At 31.8% G+C, this 26,898-nt stretch overlaps 2 protein-coding genes, 2 long non-coding RNA genes and 1 pseudogene across 9 annotated transcripts; 1 reads left to right on the top strand and 4 right to left on the bottom strand.

The window, feature by feature from the left end:
* Window positions 1-406: 406 nt before the first annotated feature.
* Window positions 407-14,364, bottom strand: LOC148764839 (uncharacterized; annotated as a pseudogene).
* Window positions 5,643-12,944, bottom strand: LOC148764840 (uncharacterized). 4 transcript variants are annotated; one of them, XR_016025109.1, is made up of 5 exons: window positions 12,860-12,944; window positions 11,857-11,953; window positions 11,027-11,139; window positions 6,497-6,952; window positions 5,643-6,404 (listed from the first exon to the last, which is right to left on the bottom strand). It is a non-coding gene; the product is annotated as an uncharacterized LOC148764840 (long non-coding RNA). The 4 variants fall into 4 exon arrangements; XR_016025106.1 differs by lacking the exons at window positions 5,643-6,404; window positions 6,497-6,952 and adding exons at window positions 7,490-8,147; window positions 8,240-8,339; XR_016025108.1 differs by lacking the exons at window positions 5,643-6,404; window positions 6,497-6,952; window positions 12,860-12,944 and adding exons at window positions 7,490-8,147; window positions 8,240-8,339; window positions 12,130-12,835.
* On the top strand, window positions 11,130-11,594 carry LOC148764841 (uncharacterized). Its single transcript, XR_016025114.1, has 3 exons — window positions 11,130-11,224; window positions 11,334-11,396; window positions 11,560-11,594. It is a non-coding gene; the product is annotated as an uncharacterized LOC148764841 (long non-coding RNA).
* Window positions 14,365-14,834: 470 nt separating the features above from the next.
* On the bottom strand, window positions 14,835-16,633 carry LOC18614441 (UPF0481 protein At3g47200-like). Its single transcript, XM_018114647.2, has 2 exons — window positions 16,559-16,633; window positions 14,835-16,298 (listed from the first exon to the last, which is right to left on the bottom strand). The coding sequence occupies exon 2, from the start codon at window positions 16,283-16,285 to the stop codon at window positions 15,014-15,016; it is 1,272 nt and encodes a 423-aa protein (XP_017970136.2). The 5' UTR covers window positions 16,286-16,298; window positions 16,559-16,633; the 3' UTR covers window positions 14,835-15,013.
* A 5,658-nt stretch (window positions 16,634-22,291) lies between these two features.
* On the bottom strand, window positions 22,292-25,926 carry LOC18614438 (methylsterol monooxygenase 1-1-like). 3 transcript variants are annotated; one of them, XM_018116239.2, is made up of 6 exons: window positions 25,722-25,925; window positions 24,596-24,949; window positions 24,137-24,462; window positions 23,181-23,332; window positions 23,051-23,083; window positions 22,292-22,564 (listed from the first exon to the last, which is right to left on the bottom strand). In XM_018116239.2, exons 2-5 carry the CDS (start codon window positions 24,923-24,925, stop codon window positions 23,055-23,057), a joined length of 837 nt encoding a protein of 278 aa, XP_017971728.1. In that variant the 5' UTR covers window positions 24,926-24,949; window positions 25,722-25,925; the 3' UTR covers window positions 22,292-22,564; window positions 23,051-23,054. The 3 variants fall into 3 exon arrangements, with proteins under 3 accessions (XP_017971728.1, XP_017971725.1, XP_088659346.1); XM_018116236.2 differs by having other exon boundaries at window positions 23,185-23,332; window positions 25,722-25,923; XM_088803220.1 differs by lacking the exon at window positions 23,181-23,332 and having other exon boundaries at window positions 25,722-25,926.
* Between the last annotated feature and the right edge of the window lie 972 nt (window positions 25,927-26,898).

Consider the following 26,898-nt stretch of genomic DNA (forward strand, 5'->3'; position numbering starts at 1 on the left):
AATAATTTTTTAATTTAAATATATTAATATCATCATATTAATAATTAGAGTAACCATACTTTTCATATATTTGTTAATTTTTAACAAAAAGAATTGCTTGTAAAGTTAGTAAAAATTGTAAATTTTTTATTTAATTATTAAAATAATAATAAAATATTTATAAATAGTAATCAAGTTCGAGTAACGGGTGCTCAAGGGGTGGTATCCGAACTTTACCCGAACCCGATACAGGTAGTGAAATCACTACCCGAACTCATCCTAAACCCAATTATAGGGTACTTTAACTCTATATAATCGGATCGGGTTTTCCCAGTTATCCTATAACTAGGTACCTATTGTCATCCCTAGCACTGAATAAGAAAGAAAAATGAAAACACAGAAAGAAAAAATGGCCTTAAACCAAGGTTTAAAACACCCATTTATCTCCTGGCCTGGAACGAATTCCAAGTCTAGTTCTTATACTTGCACCCACTTCCATCAAATCTTCCACCTGTTCAAATGAAATTATAAAAACAAAATTACAAAGTTTAGATTGCACATCTATATTAATATATATTATATTTTATTTAATTTTAATTATAAAATATATTTTAAAATATTAATATAAAATTATTTTTATATTTAATAATAAATATTACTTAAATGAGTGAGTTCGACTTAAATTTTCAAAGTGTCAACGTGTTTAATACTTTGCTTTGAACAAAGACAAAAAAAATGAAATAATTAGTACAAAAAGTTGGGACCTGTCAATATAAAAAGCAAAAAGAAAAAGAATGAGTGATGGTGTATAAACAAATCTTACTACTAGTTTGTAATTACATACAAGGAACATGCCAATCAAATAAAGATATGATAAAATGAAATAAGCACACAATTATTCATTAATAGTAGCAGTACATGATAAGAGCAGCAAACTCCCCTTCCACTCAAAGTGGAAAGGTAAATAAACTTAAAAGAGCAAAACACAAAAAAATTAACACATATAAAAAGACTAATTTTATTTATCATTTAATCGAAGACTGCATTCAAGTAGGAGTATTTATTTTGTGAGTGTTGCTTTCTCTAAGATTGCCAATACGGTTTGTAAGACAGTGCGTATCACCACGATGAAAGTAGCAACAGTGACAGTTCTTCTCCAAAGATTGTAGAAATAGACTTGCTTCAAGATTGTCCATCTATGGTTCCAAGAATTTTTATAATGCCACCCTAGTTCCATACCGATTTCACCATAGAGCAAAGTTGAATGTGCAACTCCCACCGCAAGATTGTTAATCATATTTGCCATAGCTACATTGCTACCCAATCTATTGACAATAATCCCCTCTTTTACTGGTAAATCTACGTCTCTACTGATGTCAACAAGAGGGTCTAATAATTTAATATAACTACTAAAATAAGCTCTTTTTGGATAATAATATTATTTGAAGGCTGTCGTAACGTGCGGGTCCGGGAACCCGACCGCCAGACGTGAATGTGAAAACTCACTAAAAATTAAACTAGGAGTCGCCACCAATCTTTTTTTACTAGGTGCGATTGGCCACCTATTGACTCGATTCTAATTGATGAAAACTTAAATTAATTTTAAGCCCACCGAAAAGAACCTTAAACCGGTCTACAATTTTCTGGATCTAGGTTCGGGAGTACGGTTACGCCCGGGGAAGGATTAGCACCCCTCGGACGCCCATTCCATGAACGGTACCATTTTTAGATTATCCTATTGGGCTTTAATTTTTAATTTTAGTAGATTTCCTTAATTATTATTTTTTATTTTATCTCCTATTTAACCTAAAATGGAATGCAAATGGGTGGCGAGATGAAATGCATGGCGTGAGATAAAAATGCCGGACAAATAACCTTTTATCGAGGATATTTTCCGAATCCGCCCATCATACTGGTGGGACTCGGGATATTCTCTCACCTAGGGAGTTATCCGAGAAACTCGCCTTCGCGAATTCGACGAATAATTCCCGTCTTCGGGGTCATCGTACGTTTTCTTTTTAAAATAATATTTCGTGCATAATGAACCTAATTCGGGCAAAAGCCTTTTATTAAAGATGGTTCTCGAGCCTTCCCATCATACTGGTGGGACTCGAGGACATCTTTTCACCTAAGGAACTTTTCGAGAAATACCCGCCTTCGCAGGATCCCCGAAAGATCCCATCATCGGGGCTTAAACTCGAAAACAAAAATATTGATATGCAATGATATGTATGATGCAATATGTATATGCTATGCTAATGCAATTATTTATTTTTTATTAATTATTTTTATTTTATTATCATATTTCCTATTCTTATTTCTTATTATTACTATTTTTTTTATCTTTATCTTTACATTTTTTTGTTCTAATTTCTTATGTTTTCCATTTATACTTAGACAAATTGCTTATAATTCTTCATTATTTTAGTAAACAAAAATTATATATTTTATTATACTATTTTTCATTTTTATATATTTTTTTATATTTTTATTATTTACATATTTTTCATAAGCAAATCTTTTATTCAAACCTAATGCCTAAGATCTTACTTCATATGTATATTATTATTATTTTATTTTTTTTATTCTTTATCTGCACATCTTTTATAGTTTATACCACTTAATACTCAATGTTTAATTTTAAATTAGTTATTTTTATTATTTATTTATTTATTTATTTATTTAATGTCATGTATATTACATTTCCGTAAATTAATTATTTATCATATGTTTGAATTGTTATTACTTTATCATTATTTATTATTATTTTTGTCAAGTAAATTTTACCGAGTAATTTTTTTGTATAATCAAGCTCTTTATCTACTAAGGATCTCAGAATCTTGAAATCGAAGCCCTCCCATCATACTGGTGGAGCCTTGATTCGGATTCCGAGCCTAGGGAACATAAACTCGGGATTGCGACTTCTCGCATCTCGATCGATTATCCCATCATCAACATTAAGTTAAATGATTCTTTATCTATATTAAATAATCTATTATCTCATCCTATTTTTATTAACTCTACGTTTTACGTAAAATTATTTCCTTTGATTTGTTTGTTTGTTTTTTTTTTTTTTTTTACTTTGCCGATCTTATTCCATTACATTTTACATATATACATATTATATATATTTAGTTTTAGCAATTAGATGTATTTCTTTGTTTTGTTATATATTTATTTATTTTTTCATTTACTTTCGTAACCAAATATCTATCTCTTCATAATTTTATTATTATTTATTATACATTTAAGCATGTATATATATATATATATATATATATATATATATATATATATATATTCTTAACTATCTCCATTTTTTACATTTTTTTTTATATATTATGAAACATCCTATTTTTATTTTTACCTATTTCATTTTTTGTTTTTTTGTTTTTAACTAATCATCTTTAAAATGAAATGCTTGTCATTTTGTCTCTTTGCATCTTTACACTTTTACTCATGCTAATTTCCCTACTTACAGAATGCTATTTGAAGATTTTAAAACATTATATTGAAATGATTTAACTTTGCCATATATCATTAATCACCACAATAAGCCCAATTCATATAAAACACAATAAATTATGAAAGACATATGATTTTTTTTTACCTCACTTGAACGGTGTCGTTTGGAGCCTCTTTTTGCACTGAGGTATGGTTTTCGTCCTTTCCTCTCTATGCTTCTTGTTCCTGACTATTATGTTGCCTTTTCCTCTAAAAAATAATCTCCATTTTTTTCTCCTTGCTCTCTTCCTTCTCTCCGCCCCCTTCGCCGGCGATGGGATCCAGGATCTTGCCGTCCTCTCTCTCTATTCCTCCTTTCTTCCTTTTGTGCCAGCTGTACTTTCTCTTCTCTTCTCAAATCATCCCCACCGGCGGCAAACACTCCAAATTTCACTCCTCCTACCGGCGGTAAACCACCAAGCTGTTGCTCCTCCTAACCGGCGGCAAACAATCCCAGATTTTGCTCCTCCTACCGGCGGCAAACCACCAAGCTGTTGCTCCTCCTAACCGGCGGCAAACACTCCCAGATTTCTCCTCCTACCGGCGACAAACCACCAAGCTGTTGCTCCTCCTAACCGGCGGCAAACACTCCCAGATTTCACTCCTCCTACCGGCGGCAAACCACCCCAGATTTCATTCCTCTTACCGGCGGCAAACCACCAAGCTGTTGCTCCTCCTAACCGGCGGCAAACACTCCCAGATTTCACTATTCCTCTGCTCAAAATCCCAAAAACCCCCACTCTCAATAATCAATTCCTATTTCTCTCTTTTTTGATTGATTTTTTCAGTGCTCATTGTGGATTTTTTGGTGTGGCTGCTGGGGTTTTTTCCTGTTGCAGGTTTTCTATTTTTTTGTTCCCTATTTTTCGGCTCCTTGGTTGCTTTCCATTGCTTAGAAAGCTGGTAATTTTTTTGCTGCAGGTTCTCCTCTCCGAAATGCTACAGTGCCCCCTCTCCTTTATACTCGATTCTCGGGTTCTGGAGGGGGCACGCCCCATTGCCTTGTCCCTGGGCACCCTGCCAGTCGTACCTCTCTCCTTTCTTTTTTCATCATTTTTCATTTTTTTTTGTTTTTTATATTTTTAATTTTTACTTGTTTATAATTTAGTGTCTACAAAGGCCATCAAATTTCTAAAATGAATCTCAATCTCGTACTCCACATCAATAGTTAACAATTTTAGCACTCCTTTCTCAAAGCGTACCTGAAGCAAGCTGTACATAGTAAATTTGAGCATATCATCCATAAGCATATCTATAAGCTCAACACCTTCATACTCAAGACCACCAATCTTATAACAATTATATGAAACACCTTTAAACATAACACCAAAATCATCATTAACTACAGCACATTTAAATTCAACACCAGACTCTTGCAGCCTTGTTGCGTTGTGCATGATGTGGCTTCTTATACGAAAATGGCTTCCTGCAGGACTTGTGTTTAGTGGACAAGCCCTTAGCACTTAATATCTAATTAAATCCTTAAAGTGTTTAATCTTCTTTTTCTCGAATGATGGATCTTTATTGACACCAAAATACAAGCAAACAAGATCGAGACACTACAAAAAAAATAGCCTTTTCCAACGGAATTTTTCATTGGAAAAAGGCTAAATTTCATTGGAAATTCCGTCGGTAAAAGTCTCGTAGGTAATACTTTCTGTTGAAAATTTTCGTTGGAAAAATGAGCTTATTGTAGGGAACTCGACTGGATTTCCATTGGAAATTAATTTTCAAAGGAATTCCGTTGAAAATTTCCTATAGAAATTTTCATTGGAAACAATTCCGTTGGAAGCAATTCCGTTGGAAATTGGTTTCCAACGGAATTTTTCGTTGGAAACAATTTCGTTGGAAAAGCATTTCCAACAAAATTCCATTGGAAATGCTTTTTCAATGGAATTGTTTTATATTCAAAAAAGCATTTACTATGGAATTTTCCATTGGAAATGCTTTTCCAACGGAAATTATTTTATTAGATTATCAATTTCTCAAAAAATTACCAAAAATTATTTTACAAAAAAAAACTAAATTTCTATTTTGATAATAAAATATCCATTCACATCGACATTTGAATTTCATATTATATAAAAGAAACAAATATTAAAAACTAAAATTCAAAGTGAAACTCATATAATTTGAAATTACCCTAACACACAATATCTAAGAAAAGTTAAACATATATGATTATAAAGCTAAAATTGTTATTAAACAGCAATACTAAAAAGTATCTCCGTGTAACAGTGAAACATTGACATCATATTATGAAATGTGATCTTACATGTGCAGATGTTAGCTTGAAGGTCCCGCATTTCCTTATTTTGAAAGTGCATTAGTCATGATCATACTTTCCATACGTACCATAAATTCACTTATGCTTTCCGCCATTGCATTTTTAATTTCTTCATGTATTTCTCCACGTAATTTATCACGTGTCTTACCCAAGTTTTCTAAAAGATTTTCTACTTTCTCTTCCAATGCAATTGCGGGACTGGTAGCGTTTAAGGGCATAGGGCCACATGCAGACTCAGATGTTGCTACATTGATGTGTGTTCCAATAAGTAAAGCTGTAGCAGGGACCCGAGTGCCAAACCCATACACGTGAGTGCGTGTAGTCTCAATCCCTCATATTGCTTCAGTCCAAGCATTCGGATCTATTCCCATACCGTCAAACCATTTTGCCTTGCTTTTCTCGATTTGTCTTGTCATTCTTCTGTACCCCATACCGTATCGATAAGGAGATCCTAGATTTCATTCGTGATCTATTCCCTTGACATGCTTTTGCAATCCCTAATGTTGTTTGTTTTGGCTTCTGTCATTACTTTATTCCTTTCTTCTAACAGCATGTCTCTTAACCGATCAGAACAAATTTTTTTCCACATTCGTCGAACAAAAACATTGTGATTTGCAGACCAAACACATTTTTCCTAGTTCAAAATTTTTTCTTTATTAAAAAAATTGATAGAAATTAATTGAAAACTTAAAGTTATAATAAATCAATAAATAACAAACTACGTACCTGAAATTTTTGAAACATTAACTCCTTTACATCATTAAGGACTTTCCTCCATGTCGACCATGGACCATTGAAGTGATTTTTGATGATCCTTGTGATTATAGTGGTGACCTCTCGCTCGAAAAAAGTGTTTGTAGAATATAAAAGAAAATTTTAATATATTAATGTTTTTAACAAATATGACAATTTCATTAACAACTATTAGAAATATCTTAAGACAACATACCTCTCCCCAATTGGAGTTATACACAATCTGTTCGCTGGATCAATAGGAGTCTGTAATCCTACACTAGGCCCTCTACCCCTTGACCTTGAATATGTGTCATCTACACTTGCACCTAAATCAATAGATGGGGATTTACAAGAATCGTGAGTAGATGTCTCATTTTCTACTTGCTTTGCAGATGCTCCCAACAAAGAAGGTGTCTCAAATGGCACATCATGAAACTCCAGCTGCATCTGTTGTTGAATGGATAGATCAGCAAATTCTCTAGCATTTGTAGGCAAAGACATACTTCCAAAGGCATTTTTTAATCTAGGTCACAGTTTTGAATGCTTCCCTTTAACCATCATTCTTGCAATATTTATAATGTTAAAAGTCAAACACAAATCCATTAGATATAAAATTGAAACAAAGTATAGAAACCATCAATTACAACAATGACAAGTATGATTATTCATTGGTACAACAAAATTGACATTATATAGTATTAATCTCAACATTTATAAATATAAAGTTATATTAAATTTCACACATAGTCAAGATCTTTTAATATTATAAAATTAACAAATATACAACATGTAACAAAAAATATCAAACCAATATCATATATGCCTACCATCATCATTCACTTTTAGAATAATCAAATTCATGTTCTTCATTATTATCACTATCATCACTCAAAGTTTCAGAAGCGTCGTCTTCAAGTTCATCTTCTTTTTCATCGTCATCTTCATTTTCATCTCCTTCCATGTCATCTTCTTCATCTTCATCTCTTTGCATGTCATCGTCTTCATCTTCAATCAAGAAATTAACCTCTTCATATTCACCACTTGCTAAGACTGTCAAGTTATCAAGTTCTTCCGATGGAGTAGCATTCATTGAAATAGACACGTCTTCTTGGTATACTTCTTCATTCAAATCAATTTCATTTTCTCTATCTCCACTACTAAGAATGTTATATCTACTCCTAGCTTTTGTTTTAAATATTGCCCACCAATCATATCGATCTATTTTCCTTGATGGATAACTACTATAATAAACTTGGTGAGCTTGTGCTGCTAAAATAAATGGTTCATTATTGGCAAGTATTGAGTTGCATTTAATTTCAACAAGACCATGCAAAGGATCTACCTTAATACCTTTTTTAGTGTCAAACCAATGACACTTAAATAGCACAACTCTGTTTCCGATTCCAAAATACTCCAACTCAATTATATCCACTCAAATACCATAAAAGTCATGCTCATAATCATTGTAAAAACTCCTTTTTATGCAAACTCCACTATTCATTGTCTTACGATTTTGTCCATAATCTAGGGTGTGAAACTTGAAACCATTTACAAAGTATCCTTTGTAACACCTTGTCATACGCCCTGGACCATGACCAATTTCAAGTATACGTGGGTTAATTTCGTTCGTACGTGTTGTAACCTACGAACATGACATACAAGATCAAAATTAATAATTACATAATTAATGCGTCAATATTATTAAAAGTTCACTTATAATTTACATAAACTTACATAATTTTTAAACCATTTAACGAATCTTGCATCACATACTTTCTCCAATTCATCTTCCGATATATGCACAACATCTCCCTTGATAATATCATCAAACATCCTATCATCATATCCACAATTTAGTGATTAAATTCATTCTTATAATTCAAGTTTGGATTAGTATTTTATGATTAAAAAATTAAATAATTATGTAGGAAAGGAATTACTATTTTCTTAAAGTAAGGACTTTTGATATGTTTTTTTACTTAATCTGAAAAAAATATTATATAAAAAAGAAAATAGTAATTTTATAGAACACAAAAATTGTAAATTTTTTAAAATTTTTATATTTAATTGTCAATGTTTTATTATTTTATTTGATTTATATCTTCTTCAGTTTAAAACAGCTATCTATTATAAGTGACCAATTAATGTCATTACTTGACCAATGTTTTGTTATTGTATTTGCTTTTATTTTATTTGATTAATTTGATAATTAGTTTATGGTTTCTATTCCTTCTTTATTTTTAATTATTATTTTGTAAAAAAAATGTTAATTATAAACGTAACTTATTTCTTGTTAACCAAAATATATTATCAGACTTAACATATGATAGTTGCCCCTATTATCCATTAACTTACCTAGTTCTGCTCAATCCCTTAGCAAAATGTAAAATAGAATTAAGTTTTTAATTTTGATTTATGATTATGGTTTGTAAATATATCCAAATTACTCATTTGTATTTTTTTTTCCTTTTGAGTTGGAAGTATAAATTAAGGAAAAATACAAATTATATAAGCTTAGGATTATGGTCTATAAATATATTCAAGTTATTTATTTGTAAATTTTTCCTTTTGTCTTTTTTTCTTTGAGTTGAGGAGCATAGTTACCACATTAAATATTATATAAGTTGAATAAAGATAATTTAATTAAATAGAGAAAATTTTATGTAAAACAGTTCTAGCACTAATAAAAATCTTTCAATATAAACCCTAAATATTTTTACATGGTAGTCAACTTCTTCTAAGAGATTAAGATATGTGATTTCTTTTGTTTTTTATCTTTAGAGATTATTTTGTGTGAGCACATACCAAGACAAATATTTTACCAATTTATTTGTATAGAAGATCTGTACAACTATCTTCAAATCCAAGGATGGGTTATAGGAAATACTCAAATTCATTCCAAGTTGATCATATGAAATTTTATCGTATTTTTTTTTGTAAATTTTTTTAAAATTAGATTTTGCTTATAGTTATCCAGCTAAAAATTCATTAAGTAAATAGTTAAGATAATAATGTAACAAAGATGAATAGCGTCACATGCTATTAGTTTAGAATCTTTAAGAGGAATTATAGTGATCAACAGTTTTGAAATTCATTCATTATCAAACTTCAATTACATAGCATGTATATAGACTCAGCAACAAGATTTACAGTCAATTTACTTTTCATTATAAATCTAAATTGATTTTTAATTTTTTTCAACTTAATGACTAAAATTAAAATTACAATGAACAAATAATTTTAAATCAAATAAACCATTTTCTACGTGATTTAATGAAAAATTCATTCTTATCATTAATTTTATTTTTATAAATAACAATTTTCACAAATAAAAATTATTCAAAAAATGACAATTTAAAAATATAATGAATAAAGATATCCACTTTTGAGAATAAAAAAATTTGCACCCATATTTACTAATCTTATTAAGATGTTAAAGATTATTAAAAAGTAATATCTTTATTTAATCTATAATAAATCATAAAATTATGTATCAACAACTGCATTTTTTATAATAAAAAAATACTAACATATCATATAAAAATAATTTTAAGAAAATACTACCGTAAGAATTACTCAAGACACTCATTAACAATACCAATGGTTACACACAAAAACGATGGAATTACTTGATTCTACAGGCCATTGAAACTTAGTCGAAGATTCATTGAAGATTCTTTTGGGGTTTCCATCCATTGGGAGAATTAATTAAAAATGATATTTGAAAGATATATAGTCACATTCACTAATATTATATGTTTTATAATATTTATAATGATATTTCATTTTCATTATATTGGGTCCCCACAGAAACTGTGACCCCAAGGTTTGTATCCAGCTATCCACACACCAACTTGCTAGTTATTTCTACAAGTCACCAGCAAATAAAGCATGCACCATACAACCACTGTGATCATCATGCATAAATAGAACACCATCTAGTCTAATGTCAATTCTCCTGAAACCAAGGCCTGTGGGAAATGAATCCAGCAGTGTTTTGTAGATACATATAATATGAATGGAGGATCTTAGGCACCAGTGCACCACTATCAGAATAGACTCGAATCTACCTAACAGGAAATAAAGCCAACACCTAGGCAAAGCACTTACTTTTACAGGGTGATTGGACAGACACAGGGGGAATAGAAGAGAGTAGAGTGAAAAACGAGCAAAAGGTTTACTCTAGACCGTTTGGAGGTGAACCAACATACCAAACCCTGAAAAACTCACTTCTTAAAATCCCTCGAATCAAATGATTTTAGAGAGAAAAATAGTCCACTTTGATGATCTCAGATTGTTATCCCCTTTTTAGCCTACAAATTTTATTTCAACAATGATTCTAATTCGAGTTACAGTTGTAACTGAGCGTAATCTTGCTAGTTATGACTCTCCTCGCCAGTCCAAATAAGGCAGAAGTGCCATCATAGTCTACTTTAAAATTTAAACTAAAACCCCATTTTCAACATTTTGAATCCATACCCACAATGAGATAGCATACAGCAGCATCAAAAAGGGACTTACTTAGATTGTGACCACAAGGGTTCCTTTGCTGCTATTATTGGCTGATTTATCCTCTTTCTTTTTTCAGATGCAACTTGGTGACAGCTCACTGCCAATTTGGGTGGAGTTCAAACCTGCATTCAATCAAAGTACGAATAAAGAAGCAGAATAGAGTTCAGTAGTTCAAATAGAGTCTGGTACTGTTACAGATGATGGGCTGTAAGTACATTAATTCAATTTCAAGATTTTTTGCTTCAGGGAATAATACGTAATGGAGGATCATTGTGTCTCTAGCAATAATTCCTTTATTTTTCTGAACTTAATGCAGGCGAGTTTATTTCTGCACAAAGAATGGCTTGTTGCTGGAACTGAGTGAGGTTGAGCCTCTAAGGTAGAACTTTTTTCTTTCAAAATCTTAATACAAGTAGAGCCTTTCATTTGTTACTACCGTTGATGCCTCAAGTTTCATACTCATATGCCAGTCTTTATAGACGAGATGTTGATTTCAATAGGAGACTCTAATACCCAATTGGGAATATGTGCTGTAAACATAGAACAGGTGGGAGAATCATGGCCGACCACCAGGAGCAGATGTTGCAACAATAGCTGATGTAGTGACAGTTAGAACAGAAGTAGTATATACAATAAGGTGCTCTCTCTCTCTCTCCATAAGTACAGTAAGGTGTTATATTTTGACCAATACACAACTCAGAGTTAGACAGGCAATGGGTTTGGGTACGGACCATCGGCACTCCAACAAGTTTATGCACAGCAAGTTATTGGATTGCTTTGGCAGCATGAAAATTTATACCCGCAAAAATATATAAGCTTTTTTTTTCTTTCTTTTTTACCTCAATCAGAAGCCTTCGAATTCATATAAGCATTAGCAAAATATGAACAAGGACATAAACCAAATCCAAAGGCTTTTGGGCACACTCAAATCGCGTCCTGCAGATTCATAATAGGGCTGGATCATTATCTCAAATTTACAAACAAATATATATAAAAAAAATTATCAAGAAATAAATAAAATAATCAAATAAAATAATAAAAATGAACATTAAACAAAATTAATTAAAAAAAAATAAAATTAAATACAAAATCAAGAGGGAACAGATAAGAACCGAAATCTTCTGGAGAAATCAGAGCTCTTCGCACCGAACAAGAACCGGCCGGCAAACTTAAAAGAAAGATTCAACCTTTTTTTTTTCAAATCTAGGGATTGCCGATGGAGGGAAGAGATATTTAAAGTTTTGAGTGACCGAGCTTCAAGCCACCGGTGGAGGGGAAGGTGACAAAGAAGGACAAAGCGGCTGGCAAAGGGAAAAGTTTAGAGAGAAGTGAGAGTGAGGCCACGGCTAGAGAGAGAAAGGGAAAGAAGAAAATGATGGGAGGGATTGCCCGTGGAGGGAAGAGATATTTAGGGTTTTGGGTGATCGAGCTTCAAGCCACCGGTGGAGGAGAAGGTGAGAGAGGAGGAGAAAGCGGCCGACGGAGGGAAGAGTTTAGAGAGAAGTCAGACGGTGGTTTTCAATTAGTCAAGCACCTTCTTGATCGGTGTTCGCCATATAAGCAACTTCCTTCTCATGGAAACAAACGACAATATTTCTCACTAGTTAGCAATATCAACAGAATTAATCAACCCTCAACTTTAGATTTAAGCCTTGATAAGTCCAACAGGGTGTTTAAACTTTCGTTTTGAGGTACCTATGACGCCCAACTTTAAATTTATCCCAAAAGAATTTGAAGTCAAATCCGAATGATAAAATTTAATTACATAAAAAATGAAGCAATTAGCTACAGATAAGAAATAAATAAAATCAATGCCTTCGTCAGAATAGAATTAGTACGTACCACTGAAGAGAAAGAGGTCAAACCAGGAGAAACAGCTCAAGGTTCAAAGTGCAAAATGGGGTAATCCTTGTACAAAATCAGTTCTTAACATTGGAAAGAGCCCACTTGTTTCGTCCAATTAAGAGCCAACCGTCGTACAAAGTCATTGTTTTTGCTTTTTCTTATTGTTTGAAGTGACAAAAAATCATTGTTTTTTTAAAGAGGTTGTTATAAAGCGACAAAGTATCCTTGTCTAAATATGATGTGCATGTTCTACAAGTAAGATGCTATTTGTAGAAAATCACTTTAACCAACCACTCATATCTCACTCACAAATTTAATATATATTAATTTATAGTTTCGCAAGGGAACATTTTGTGTGTGTGTGTGTGTGTGTGTGGGAAATCCATGAACTACATTGCATTGTCAGGAAAGGGCATCATCTCAACACCCCTAGTTTAAGGACTGTAAAAGTTTCGAAAAATGGCACATGGAATGCAAATTTCAGAACTTGTGCAGGATTCACCACCTACCGGAGATACAATGAAATATGTTAAAACCATTCGTAACATGTCAGGCAGAAAACTACCTTTGTATTCTGCAGATGCTTAATGGAGGGTGCTGGGCGCCATTTCCATCTGGTTCTTAACTGCAGCCATTCGGTAATGGGCAGTATAGCGACCATCGATACCAGAATTTCCCCTGCAATCATGGGTTGGTAGCCAAAAAACTTCCCCACAAAAAAATAATGATAAGTGTTGGAAAATTGAATACTATATTTTTTTCAGCTTCAAGTGTTTGTTATCAACTTACAACTCCTTCACAAAATCCTAACTGACTTTTTGTTGAACCGTGGCCCAAACACCACCTGCCATATATAAACCCTTTGCGTAATGCAAATGCTAATTGTTTGATAATTCTGCAGAGAAAGATGCAGAGCTGAACCACAAAACCTATTGCATTAAGGTAATACAAGGCACTGAAAAGGAAAGAAAAATGAAAACCCAGGAAGAAAAAATGGCCTTAAACCAAGGCTAAAGCACTCATTCATCCCCTGCCCTGGACGAATTCCAAGTCCAGTTCTTTTACTTGCACCCACTTCCATCAAATCTTCCACCTGTTCAAATGAAATTATTAAAAGAAAATTACAAATGTTGAAGGTGAAAATTTGAAAACACAGCAACCAATAGTTCTGCCTGTTTAAACCACCTTGTGAATGTCGGAAGCATTAAGGAAACCGACAGATGCGGAGGCAGAGGCGCCGAGGAACAGAGAAGCGACGGTGAAATCTTTCAAGGGCATCAAACGAGGATCACTGGCATAACCTTTACGATACGAAGATACAGCCCATCCAAACTGGGCCACGCTTGCTGTTGCTCAATAATAGGGGCTTTGGATGCGGGTCCTATCTGCATCACCACCGCTTCTCTTCCTTCTTCAGACTTTCACTGAGTTCGCAGGTTGCCCCCTTCTAAGCTGCTGCTCTTCGCACTGCTTCCTTGATTGGATTGGCCTCACTTGGACATGATTTTTTAGACCCAGGCCCGACCAGCTCAATCCAAAAATATTTTTGTATTAATAAATATTATATTTTTACTTTAATTATAATTTTAAAATATTAATAAAAAATTTTATATTTAATAATAAAGATAACTTAAATGGATGAGTTTTGATCTAACTCAAGGTGTCAATCGTATCCCATCATCTCTAGTGACCAACTATCCATTTTTTATTCTTTAGAAGTTTGAAACCATTTGAGATCTTGGTTTTTTTTTTTTTAATTTAACATTTCATGAAAAACTTTTTTAGTTGTTACAAATTACACATTAATAAATTCACGAATTTAATTTTTATACTTCAGTTAAAACAAAGGAAATAAAGAACAATTAGTAAAAAAAGTTGTGCCCTTTGAATATAACAAGAAAAATAAAAAGAATGAGTCACGGTCTTACTGCTAGTTAGTAGTTACATACAAGGAACAAGCCAATCCCAAAAATATGTGACAAAATCTAATAGGCACATAATTGTTCATTAATAGTAACAATACATGATAAGAGCAACAAAGCTTGAAACCAAATTCTCTTTCCACTCAAAGTGGAAAGTCAAATAAATTTAAGAAGTGCAAAACAAACACAAACTAACACAAATTTATTTTCATTGCATCGAATACTACAATCAAGTAAGAGGTGCTCGATCCAAGATTGCCAATACGGTTTGTGTGACAGTTAGTACCACCACGATGAAAGCAGCAACAGTAGCAGTTCCTCTCCAAAGATTGTTGAAATAGACATGCTTCAAGGTTGCCTTTGTACGGTTCCAAGAATTATCATAATACTCGTTTAAATCCTTTCCTATTTTGTCATAACACGGACTAAGTGCTACAACTCCCGTCATAAGATTGTTAATCATATTTGCCACAGCTGCACTGCTTCCCATATCATTAACAAAAATCCCCTTCTTGACCAATAAATCCACATCTTTATCTGTGTCAACAAGATAGTCTAACAGTTGTATATAACTACAAAAATAAGCTTCTCCTGAATAGTGACATTGTTCGAAGGCAATCAGGTTTCTAATCCAAATTTCACTTTGGTAGTTCACATACATATATGGGATTTGTAGCACTCCTTTTTCAAATTTTACGTACAAATTACTTACATTAAAATTATCCCTAATAGCTTCAAACTTAACACCAGCCTCACGCAACATCATTGCGCTGTACATGTTGTCGATTCTCTCAATTGAGTCTGAAGGACGAGCTCCCACTAGAATGCTTCTAGTTAAATCCATAAAGTGTTTAATCCCCATTTTGTTGAATAAATGATCTTCGTTTGCGTTGAAGTACAAGCAAGCAAGTCGGGGAAAAGAGGGTTTATCAGAGGTAGCAAAAGCTAGGTTATACAGAGCTTCAAGGATAAAGAACGGGAGTTGATTTTCAAGTAATAACAAATCCATTAGTAATTCAACTCTTAACCATACCTTATCGAATAAGAAGTCGTTGACTTCTTTTTCGGAGTTCCTCAAGAACAACTCGATGATAAAAACTGAGTCAAATAATATCATCTTCACAAACTTGGAAACCTCCAACTCAGTGTCAAAGACAAATTCGACATCATAACACCTGCATATATCACTTACATGCGCTTTGATGAAGCTGGCAAATTCTTCCAATATCTTCTTGGAAGTCCTTTGATAAAATTTGTTGTAATATCTCTGCTTTTGCCTCTCCATTCGAGCCAAATTTGTGTTACCATGATGAATAGGCCCTATTGAAATCAACTGCGGAGTGAAGGCTTTTTGGTTTGCTTCACGAAACCGACTAGGGACATTGTAAATACAACACTCAGGCGCAAGCTCAAAGTCTTCTTCAGGGATATCAATTTCCAAGTCTTGGGGTTGGCGGTTGTTTTCAATAAGTGGAGCAATTTCTTGGTCGGTGTTTGCCATATTTGCAACTTTCCTTCTCATGGAAACAAATGACAATATTTCTCACTAGTTAGCAATAGTAGCAGAATTAATCAAGATCTAAGCCTTATTAAGTCTAACAAAGTGTTCGTACTTAAGTTTTGGAACACTTATTAAGCCCATACTTTAGATTTACTCCAAAAATAGCTTAGCATCAGATGTAGGTGAAGTAACTTAATTTCATCAAAAACGATGCAATTAGCTAAAGATAAAGGTAAAGAAATTCACAACCGTCGTAAGAATAGAAGTACGTACCTCTAATGCCGAAGAGGAAGAGACCATCAAACCAGGAGAAAGAGCTCAAGGTTCGAAGTGCAAAATGAACCAACTTATTAGAGTACAAGTGGTTTGGGTAAGTCTTGGAGTTCAGTTTTATACTAACTGAGCTCTCAGATCGATGTAACAGAGAGATATTACCCACCTTGTTTCTAATTAAGTCCAATGTTTTGATTGCACAAGTCGTCTAATAAGGAGTCAATCCTAGTACAAAGTCATTGTTTTTTCATTTTCCTTCTGTTTAAGTGACAAAAGTAGTTGTTTTTTAAGAGGTTGTTTAAAAGTGAAAAAGTTAATTTGTCATTTAGTCTTGAATTATTACTTTTTTTTTTTCAGTTTTTGTCTACTCTAAATAAGATGTGTGCGAAAGGAAAATGCTATTTGGTAGAGAATCACACCCTAACCCACCATTCATACCTCGTTTCAAAGAAAACACAAGAAAAAGTGGAATTGCCCACCCAACCGTCATTTGCTGTAAAGAACATTTCCCACTACGAATTCTTTAAATTAAAAAACGAAAGTGGAACAGAAAAAACAAGAAAGAAATACGTGGACGCTTTTTTACGTGAAGTAAATTATTTTTGTAAGGTAATTTTCTGCAGCCTTTCGGTAATGAGCGGTATAGAGACGATTTATACCAGAATTCCCCCTGCAATCATGGATTGGTTGCTGAAAAACTCCCCCACGATTAAAAATTGCAAGTGTTGGAAAATTGACTACTATATTTTTTCAGCTTCAAGTGTTTGTTATCGACTTACAACTCCTTCACAAAACCCTAACTGACTTTTTGTTGAACCTTGGCCCAAACACCACCTGCCATCTATAAACCCCTTGCATAATGCAAATGCTAATTGTTTGATAATTATGCAGATAAAGATGCAGAGCTGAACCACAAAACTCATTGCATTAAGGTAACACAAGGCACTGAAAAGGAAAGAAAAATGAAAACCCAGAAAGAAAAAATGGCCTTAAACCGCCTCTGAATACCGGAAGCGTTAAGGAAAGTGACGGATGCAGAGGTAGAGGCATCGAGGAACAGGGAAGCAATGGCAAATGCAAAGGCAGATTTAGTCTACTTTTGTTGGAAGGGTAAGAGATAGACGAATAAAAGTTAAAAATTTTAAAAATTAATATATTAAATTTAATCAATAATTAAAAGATTGTTAATAACATATAATTTTATATAACATGTAAATAAAAAAAATATTTAAAATAATTTTTTAGGAAAGTTGTGTTTGACTATATTTTCTGAATTTAAATTTATCAAATAAAAATTATTTATTAAAAAAATCTATTTCTTTAGGATTGGATATTAGGTATTTTGATTCACATTACTTTTGTTCATTAGTTGAAGCATTGAAGTTTGATGGCTCAAGTGAAGGAGAATCATTTAAACGATTTGTATCTTTTCTTTTAAAAAATTTGTTAATTGTTTTCAACCTACTCATACTTTAATCAAATTTGAAAAAAAATAATACATTCAATATCTAATATTTTTATTTTATTTCTATTTAAACTTATAATATTAAATATAAAAATATAATATATAAAATATAAATAGTTAAATGCGATATACAATATTGATAATTTTTTTTATATAATTAAGATTATTTAAATACCATATATTCAAGATACTGTCCTTCAACTAAATATAAAACATAAAATATATAAAAAAGATATATTAAAAATAATTCTTCTTATAGAATCAGGATTAATTAAAACAATACATTGATAAAATTAAGTAACAGTGCAACACTATCACTTATATTTGAAAATTATATAATAATTTATTAATTTTTAAAAATTAAAATCATAAAAATAAAATTCACAAAATAGAAAAAAGATGACCATGACAAATAGAATATGGAACCCACATATAATATAATAAAAGAAAAAAAAAGAATATGATTGATGGTTCGTAAAAATTTTAAAAAATAAATTTATAAAAGCTTAAAACATTTAAATAAATAGTATAAAAATATAAATAATAATAATAATATAAATTAAAAATAAAAAAATTTAAAATTGAGTGAGGTATGTGAAATATTTTTTGTTATTTTTTATTTGTATTAATTATTAAATAAAAAATTATTGAAAAAATCATTAAAAGAATAAATTACAAATTTTATATACTATAAAAAAAATTTAAAAATTGTAGAGAGATATTGTGCTCCGCCCCTGGGGAAAAGCTTTGAAGGGCATCAAATTGATAATCACCGACATAACCTTTACGATACGAAGACACAACCCATCCAAACTGGGCCACGTTTGATGTGACCCAAAACTAGGGGCTGTGGATGCCGGTCTTATCTGCATCACGACCGCTCCCCTCCACCTCCACCACTTGTCTCCTCGATCTTCAGAGTTTCACTGAGGTCGCAGGTTGCCCCCTTCAAAGCTGCTGCTCTTCGCACTGCTTCCTTGATGGGATTGGCCTGACTTGGACATGATTTATTTGACCCAGGCCCCACCAGCTCTACCCAAAAATATTATTGTATTGATAAATATTATATTTTACTTTAATTATATTTTAAAATATTAATAAAATTTTTTTATATTTAATAATAAATATAACTTAAATACGTGAGTTGGGATCTAAGCTGTCAAGATGTCAATCGCGTTAGATAACTATCCATTTTTTTATTTTTTATATTTTAATTAATAGAATTTTTTTCCTTAAAAGATAGAAATTTGAAAAACCATTTGAGATCTTTTTTTTTTTTTTAATTTAACATTTCATGAAAAACTTTTTTAATTGTTACAGATTACACATTTAATGAATTCACAAATTTATTTAAATACTTTATTTAGAACAAAGAAAATAAAGAATAATTAGTGACAAAAAGTAGTGGCCTTCTTAACATAAAAAAGGAAAAGAAAGAGAATGAGTCATCGTCTTACTACTAGTTAGTACTTACATACATGACATGTTTTGGTGCGAGAATGACCTTCTATTTCTCAAAAAAATTTCTCCTTCCGTTTGATTTGGTTTTAGAAGAAGGATCTCAAAATTTGACAAAATTTTAGAATAATTAATACCACCTCTCCTAGTATTATTGAATACAACAAGATCCGGAAATTCTTGGTGTTGCAGTTTTGTACAAACCATGAGTAATGAACAAGGTTCTCTCATATCTAACTAAGGAAAACGCAAACCTTATTTTTGTAAGTCTTATCCTTTGATTGCACAAGTCTTCTAATTAGGAGTCAACCCTAAATTATTATTTAGTTTAGATTGCACATCTTCATTAATAGTTAGTAGTTTGTAGTTACATGCAACTTAGAAACTTTATTGCTCGCATTAATCTAGAATATTGAATGCTAGCGAGGTCTCTTTCTAAGGAGGAATACCATATGCTCATTGTTCTCTTTACCATAAACTATTATTCATTAAAAAGGGTCAATCTTGCAAGGAAAATATTATTTTTCGGCTCCTTCTCAGTTCACATTATGAGGTAGTACATTATTCAATTTCTTTGGTGTAGGTAAATATAAGGGTGACTAACAGGCAGTATTTTTAACAAATTAAAAACTAATGAAAAATGTTTGAATTTTAATTTAGAATTCTTGACATTCTCTCTTTTCACACTAAAAAAGACTTTCATTGAAGAATGACAACGTTTCTCTTTGTTTTTCATTTGTGGATCTCACAACATTTTTTGAAAGTAATTAAGAGACATTGAAGAAATGAATTAAAGTAGTGCAAAATTGTCACAGTATCTATATTAAGAAAATAGGAAAGTAAGGTCTTTGAAAATCAATGGCAATGTGTTTTTAGAGTACTTAACTTGGGCACGAGTCATGACAAATATGTTCGAGCGTTTTCATCACCAACAACTTTGGGATAGCCACTATCAGAGAAGAATGGGTAGTAAGTCAAGAATATTACTATAATCGTTGCCAAAGCTAGCTTAAAGGTTATGAAATATGAACACTTTCTATCCCTTGAGGTCACCTCAACATTCTTAAATGGTCCCACGATTACTCATTTATCCTTAAGAAATAAGGTCCTGCAATTGCCTAGTGTGCCTGCCACACACAAAAAATCGCTTGTATCCTATTGAAAAGAAACTCTAAATTCAACTATTCTCTAACTCAAATTTCTGTGAAATACTTAATTGACAAAAATCATAGTCAAACATTTAGTAATATAAGGAAAGGGCAAAAGTTCTATTTCTATGTTTATTAGGGTAAAATACTTAAAGCCCTTTAAGTTTTTATTGAAATTTCAAACAAATCTATTAGTTTTTAAAATAGACACTGCATGTCAAAAAAATATCTTCTATTAGACACATAAGTCTAATTGTTAGCCAACTATTAGTGTTTAAGTTAATTTGATGATATGATAATATTGAAAAGATAATTTTTCTTTTTATTAATTTTAAAAATTACTATTATATATATATTTTTTTCCAAAATAAAAAATTCAAGGTAGGGGAGCACTAGATCCATGCTTCCAAAGGTGCTCCCCTCCTTTGGGAACACCTGGTCAATGCTCCATTTTACCTTTGTTTTTTCTTTTTGCTTGATGATGCTTATTAGTTGTTGCTTAAATTTGATGTAAATCATCATTTATGAGACAATCAAGTCAATGCTTACTTAGTTGTTTTTTTAAAAAGTATCTTTTATATATTAAAAAAATTGATAATGATATAAAAAAAAGACTTTTAACACATTTGAAATGTTTAACCATGTTTATGCATATCTTCTATATATATTAAAAAACTGATAATAATATTAAAAGAATCTTTAAAAGATTTATAATCATATCCCTAAAGAAAAAGGATTCTTCACATTATTAAATTTGTTTAGCTGGGTTACTAATGTTACATGTCAAAGCTTAAATCCATCCTCTTGCAACCTAGAATTCACGGGACCAATTTTCCAACTCTAAAGAGATGCTTGATAGATGGTGAAAAACTCATGTTTATATATCAAAAACCCACTTTATCTCTTATTGATGTGGGATTTGTGACATTTTATCCTATCCAATTATGCAACGTCCTCATTGCACTGTTTTTTTACTCATAGAGAAGAGGGACTCTTACACTAATATAAGTTTAACTCAACTCTTATATCTCTCATGGGGATCCCACATCAATTAAGATCCAAGTCTCCTCTGATATCAATTGTCATAGGTCGAAATTTAAGCTTAACCTCGTACGGTTTTAAACTTTGAAAATAGAATTTAAATAAGCCTATAAATTACGAGTCCAAGAGAGTCTCTTACATTAATCCGGATCTATCTCGACCCTTATATCTCACATGAAAACCCCATATTAATGAAGATTCAGCTCTCCTCTGATATCAAATGTCATAGATCGGAACTTAAGCTATAAATTACGATCCCAAAAGGGACTCTTATACTAATCCGAGTCCACCTTGATTCTTATATCTTTCATGCGGATCCCATATCAATAAAGATCTGGATTTCCTTTTATACTAAATGTCATAAATCAGAACTTAAACCTAATCTCGTACGGTTTTAAACTTTAAAAATAAAATTTAAATAAACTTATAAATTAAGAGCCCATCACAACCAATGTGAAGAAAAAGAAAGAATTTTCCACATTATTAAATTTGCTTAGTTGGGTCATCAATCATATTTTAAACTCAAACGCCCGCGGTGGGGCTCAAACAACGCCCACAAAGATTAAGAGCCTTGCGTTCTACCTACCAAGCTAGATAGGTTGACGTCATAAACCAAAGTCCTTGTTTGGTAACGTTTTTTAATAATGTTTGCAAATAACAACTAGTGTATTAAAAAAAAAGGTACATACATATTGAGATATAGAAATGTTGGAGGGAAAATAAACTTTTTTTTGAAAAAAGAAAAAAGGTCTATGATCTAACTATAACTTAGGTGAGAGAGTCCGTATCTATTCAATGAACCCTGACTGCTACTCTCGCTTGAAGCCTTTCAATGAAGAGATGTCCTTAAGTATTTCCACCATGTTCACTGCCACTTCCTCACTTGCCCTTCAACTACACAGAGTAAATTAGATGCTAGAAGTATATATAGCATCATTAATTTGAAAATTGACAAACTTTAGTGTAATTATATTGAATTTAATTGTTCTGCAATATTCTCTTACACATTTTCCTCATAGCTAGCTATTTTACTTTTAGATATCATGAATATCTACAAATTACCATCTGTTAAAAATATTATAATTGAAAATTCTTAAAATTATTCTTGTTTTCTTTGTACTAGCATATATGCCTTTACCGCTTTATAGCTAATACATGTCAATTTGTTATAATTAATTTAAATTTAATCTTTAAATCCTATTAAATCTTCTATATATGAAATAATTATTTTATCAAATTACACGTAAAACCGAACAAAGTGAGTCAAGATATGCATATTACTCAAACCTTTTAGGATTAATTTATCAACATAAATCTGCAATCCCAAATCTTTCATTAACAATTTCCTTACTATATATGCCTATTGTGGTTATGGAATACCTTTTCATGGGCTTGCTTGCGATGGCGGTATCCCTGAATTCAATTCATGAATTAGTGAAAAGAAGTCAGATATATCATAGGCAAATGAACCAAAATGTAAATGTTAATTATAATTTGTATATATACAGACAGACCTTATTAGTTCCATAGATAAAATCACAGTAGGTAAAAACCGAAGCAAAATTGCTCTGACTTTGTCCTCCAACATAGTGATGATAATCATGGTACTTCGCACCAACGTAAAATGGTATGAATTTGGTCGGACTCCAAGGAAACTCAAACCTTGTATCATTATGGTTCATATATATGCACAATACAAAAAGGAAGGAAATTAAAGAGAACTCAGCTATTACAAAATTTATACAGAAATATAATTTTATAAGAATACTCAATTCATCTATTTTATAAATGTACTCTGTTCTTCTTTAAATATTTGTCTTTTTTTGACTTTTGTCAAGATTAGGATCAAATTTTGATTTTGATGTACTTAATATTACAATTTGAAAAGCGTTTAGCATAAAGCTTTTAAAAAATCTTTGACCTATTTAGAAAATTTTAAATAATTTTCTTTTGTTATTACGTTTGATCAAATTTATGCATTTCTATTTTCAATTATATAGACTCTTATGATTAATAGTTAATTAGTTGTCATTAATCAAAATGTCACTTGTTAATTTTTATATAATGAAAATATGTTTATTATATATAAAAAAAGTAAAAATACTAAGTGTCCTAAGAAAAGGAAATACATCATTTCGAAACATTCCAAAAAGAAAATGAACAAAGAAAAAAAAGACAAAAGGAATTATATATTGTTCAAATTTATTTAATGACACAATATTTCAAAATAATTAAAGTCATAGTTCAAAATATTTGATAAAAAAGTCAAATTAATGAAATATTTATCAAAAGGAGAGGGTATAAGCTAAGTATAAAGTGGGTTAGTTAGTCTCCACCCAATTAAAATTTTTTTCAATTACTTATATGAAAATGTACAATCAATGATAAAATCACGTACATATGAAAGGGTGATGATGAATTTATGAAAAAAGTAATGTCGACTTCGTATATATTATATAAATTTACCCGTTGTGTGCGTCGATGGCCTCGACAAGGCGCAAACTGGTCCAAAGGTAGAGTGTGATCATGTGGCATGGAACCATGACCGGACCAAAAAATGTTGGAATACCGAATATCAAAATTTCGGCCCAGTGGGTATAAAGAGCTGTAAATCCAAACGAAGCTCGGTATTCATGGTGCATGTAGTGGATTTTATCGTAGCCCCATTGGCTATGGAGCAGCAGCCGATGGAACCAGTAGCTGGCGTAGTCTTCGAAAAGGAAGTAAACCAACAATTGACTTAAAACCTCCCACAGTGACGGCAATGGCAAGCTTGTATGAATCCCAACCCACTGCATAAACACCCAGAAACGCAAATGAACTTAAAAAAAAAAAAAAAGAACAACAACAACGAGAAAGATTCTGGCTTGGTACGAAAGCAAGCGTTGACTGTCCCATGTCGCTTCAATCTACAGTTCGTCATACCTTAATGGCAGGGAAGGAAACGAATAGAAGAGGACACAACACAAAAGCAAACATCTTCATAACATGTTTATAACAATTAAACATGTCGGAGAATGATATTTTTATGTTGGGTTGAATCTTGAACTCGGCCATTCTCTTTGACTGACTCAGCTCCATGAACGCACAGGGGAGAGGGACCAACGAGAACACCACGATCATGAAAAGCGCATTGTGACTATAAAGGAGGAAGTCCGATTTCTGAGCTGAATAGTTGTACCACAGTCTCTCCGCCAGGGTTAGGTTTCTCCCTAGAGCCAACGCTGCTTCTTCAAGGGTTTGATATGGCAGCATTTTGTTCTTTTTCACTTTCTTAACCTTGGCAATACAACAGTATATGTAAGATTGTAGCAAGAAATTTTATATATAGTGAGAGGAAGAAAGAGAGATTGAAGGAACGGCTGGGGTGCTTTGAAGTTTAGACAAAATCTATGCTTAACAATTCAAAGACGGTAAGCTCTTAAGGGAGTGCTCGATCCCAGAATTTACCACGAGAACTATCACGAAGTTTTTTGGTATGATGAAGAACACTTGTTTGATTTTATTTTTTTTCTGGATCGAATAAAAATTTTATTAAATATCAATAAAAATTGACACTTACCAGAACATATCAAATAAAACAAATTATAATAACATTAAGTGAAACAAAGAAATTACAATCTTCTTAAAACAATAATTTTTTCGTTTTTGGGATGATGCTATATATGGTATGTTTTGAAATTTCGATGCCTCATTGTCTGGACTTTTAATTTAAAAATTAGTACGTTTGATTGCAATAGGCCCGATTCTATTAAAAGATCACATCAGTAAATATTAGGATATTTTGATTGCAAAATTGCACGCTTTGGTCGGTGTTTTTCACTAGTTAGCAATAGCAGTAGAATTAATCAAAGATTTAAGCCTTATTAAGTCCGACAGAGTGTTCAAACTTTAATTTTGGGACACTTGTTAAGCCCCGACTTTAGATTTATTTTAATAAAAACTTAAGGTCAGATATAGATGTAGCAACTTAATTTCATCAAAAGTGAAGCAATTAGTTAAAGATAAAAGTAAAGAAAATCAATACCGTCATAAGAATATAAGTACGTACCACTGATGTTGAAGAGGAGGAGGATCAAGAGAAACAGCTCGAGGCTCAAAGTGCGAAATGAACCAGCTTAGTTGGATTATTGAGTACAACAGAATCCGGAAATTCTTGGTGCTGACCGAAAGTATTGAACAAGGTTCTCTCAAATCTAGCAGAGGAAAGCGCCCCCCATGTTTCTTTAAATCTTGTCCTTTGATTACACAAGTCTCCTAACTACCCTAAATTATTATTTAGTTTAAATTGTACATCTTCATAATGCTTGGTAGTTAGTAGCTACATGCAACTTAGAAACTTTATTGCTCAGATTAATCTAGAATATTGAATGCCAGTCAGGTCTCTTTCAAGGAGGAATATATGCTCATTGTTCTCTTTACCATAAAATAAAATGTTATTCATTGAAAAGGGTCAATTTTGCAAGGAAAATATTATTTTTCGTCTCCTTCTAGTTCACATTATGAGGCAGTACATTATTCTATTTCTTTGGTTTAGGTAAATATAAGGGTGACTAACAGCCAATATTTTTAACAAATTAAAAACAAATGAAAAATGCTTGAATTTTGATTTAGAATTTTTGACATAATTCTCTCTTTTCACACCAAAAAAGACTTTCATTAAAGAATGACAACGTTTCTCTTTATTTTTTCATTTGTGGATCTCACACTATATTTTGAAAGTAATTAAGAGACATCGAAGAAATGGATTCAAGTAGTGCAAAATTGTCACAGTTTCTATATTAACAGAAGTAGGAAAGTAAGGTCTTAACGTATGATAAATGAATGGCAGAGACTAAGGTTCATCTTTCTTAAGAAAATGAATGACAGAGACTGTGAGTAGAGTTAACTGCTTGATAATTACGCAGATAAAGATGCAGAGCTGAACCACAGTACTCATTGCATTAAGGTCATATAAGACACTGAAAAGGAAAGAAAAATGAAAACCCAGAAAGCAAAATGGGCTTAAACCAAGGGTAATAAAACTCATTCATCCCCTACCCTTGGACGAATTCCAGGTCCAGTTCTTATACTTGCACCCACTTCCATCAAATCTTCCACCCGTTCAAATGAAATTATAAAAACAAAATTACAACGTTTAGATTGCACATGTCTATATTAATATATTATATTTTTATTTAATTTTAATTATAAAATATATTTAAAATTATTAATATAAAATTATTTTT

The sequence above is a fragment of the Theobroma cacao genome, chromosome 1 (genome assembly GCF_053813885.1).
Source record: "Theobroma cacao isolate CCN51 chromosome 1, ASM5381388v1, whole genome shotgun sequence".
NCBI classification, from domain to species: Eukaryota; Viridiplantae; Streptophyta; class Magnoliopsida; order Malvales; family Malvaceae; genus Theobroma; species Theobroma cacao.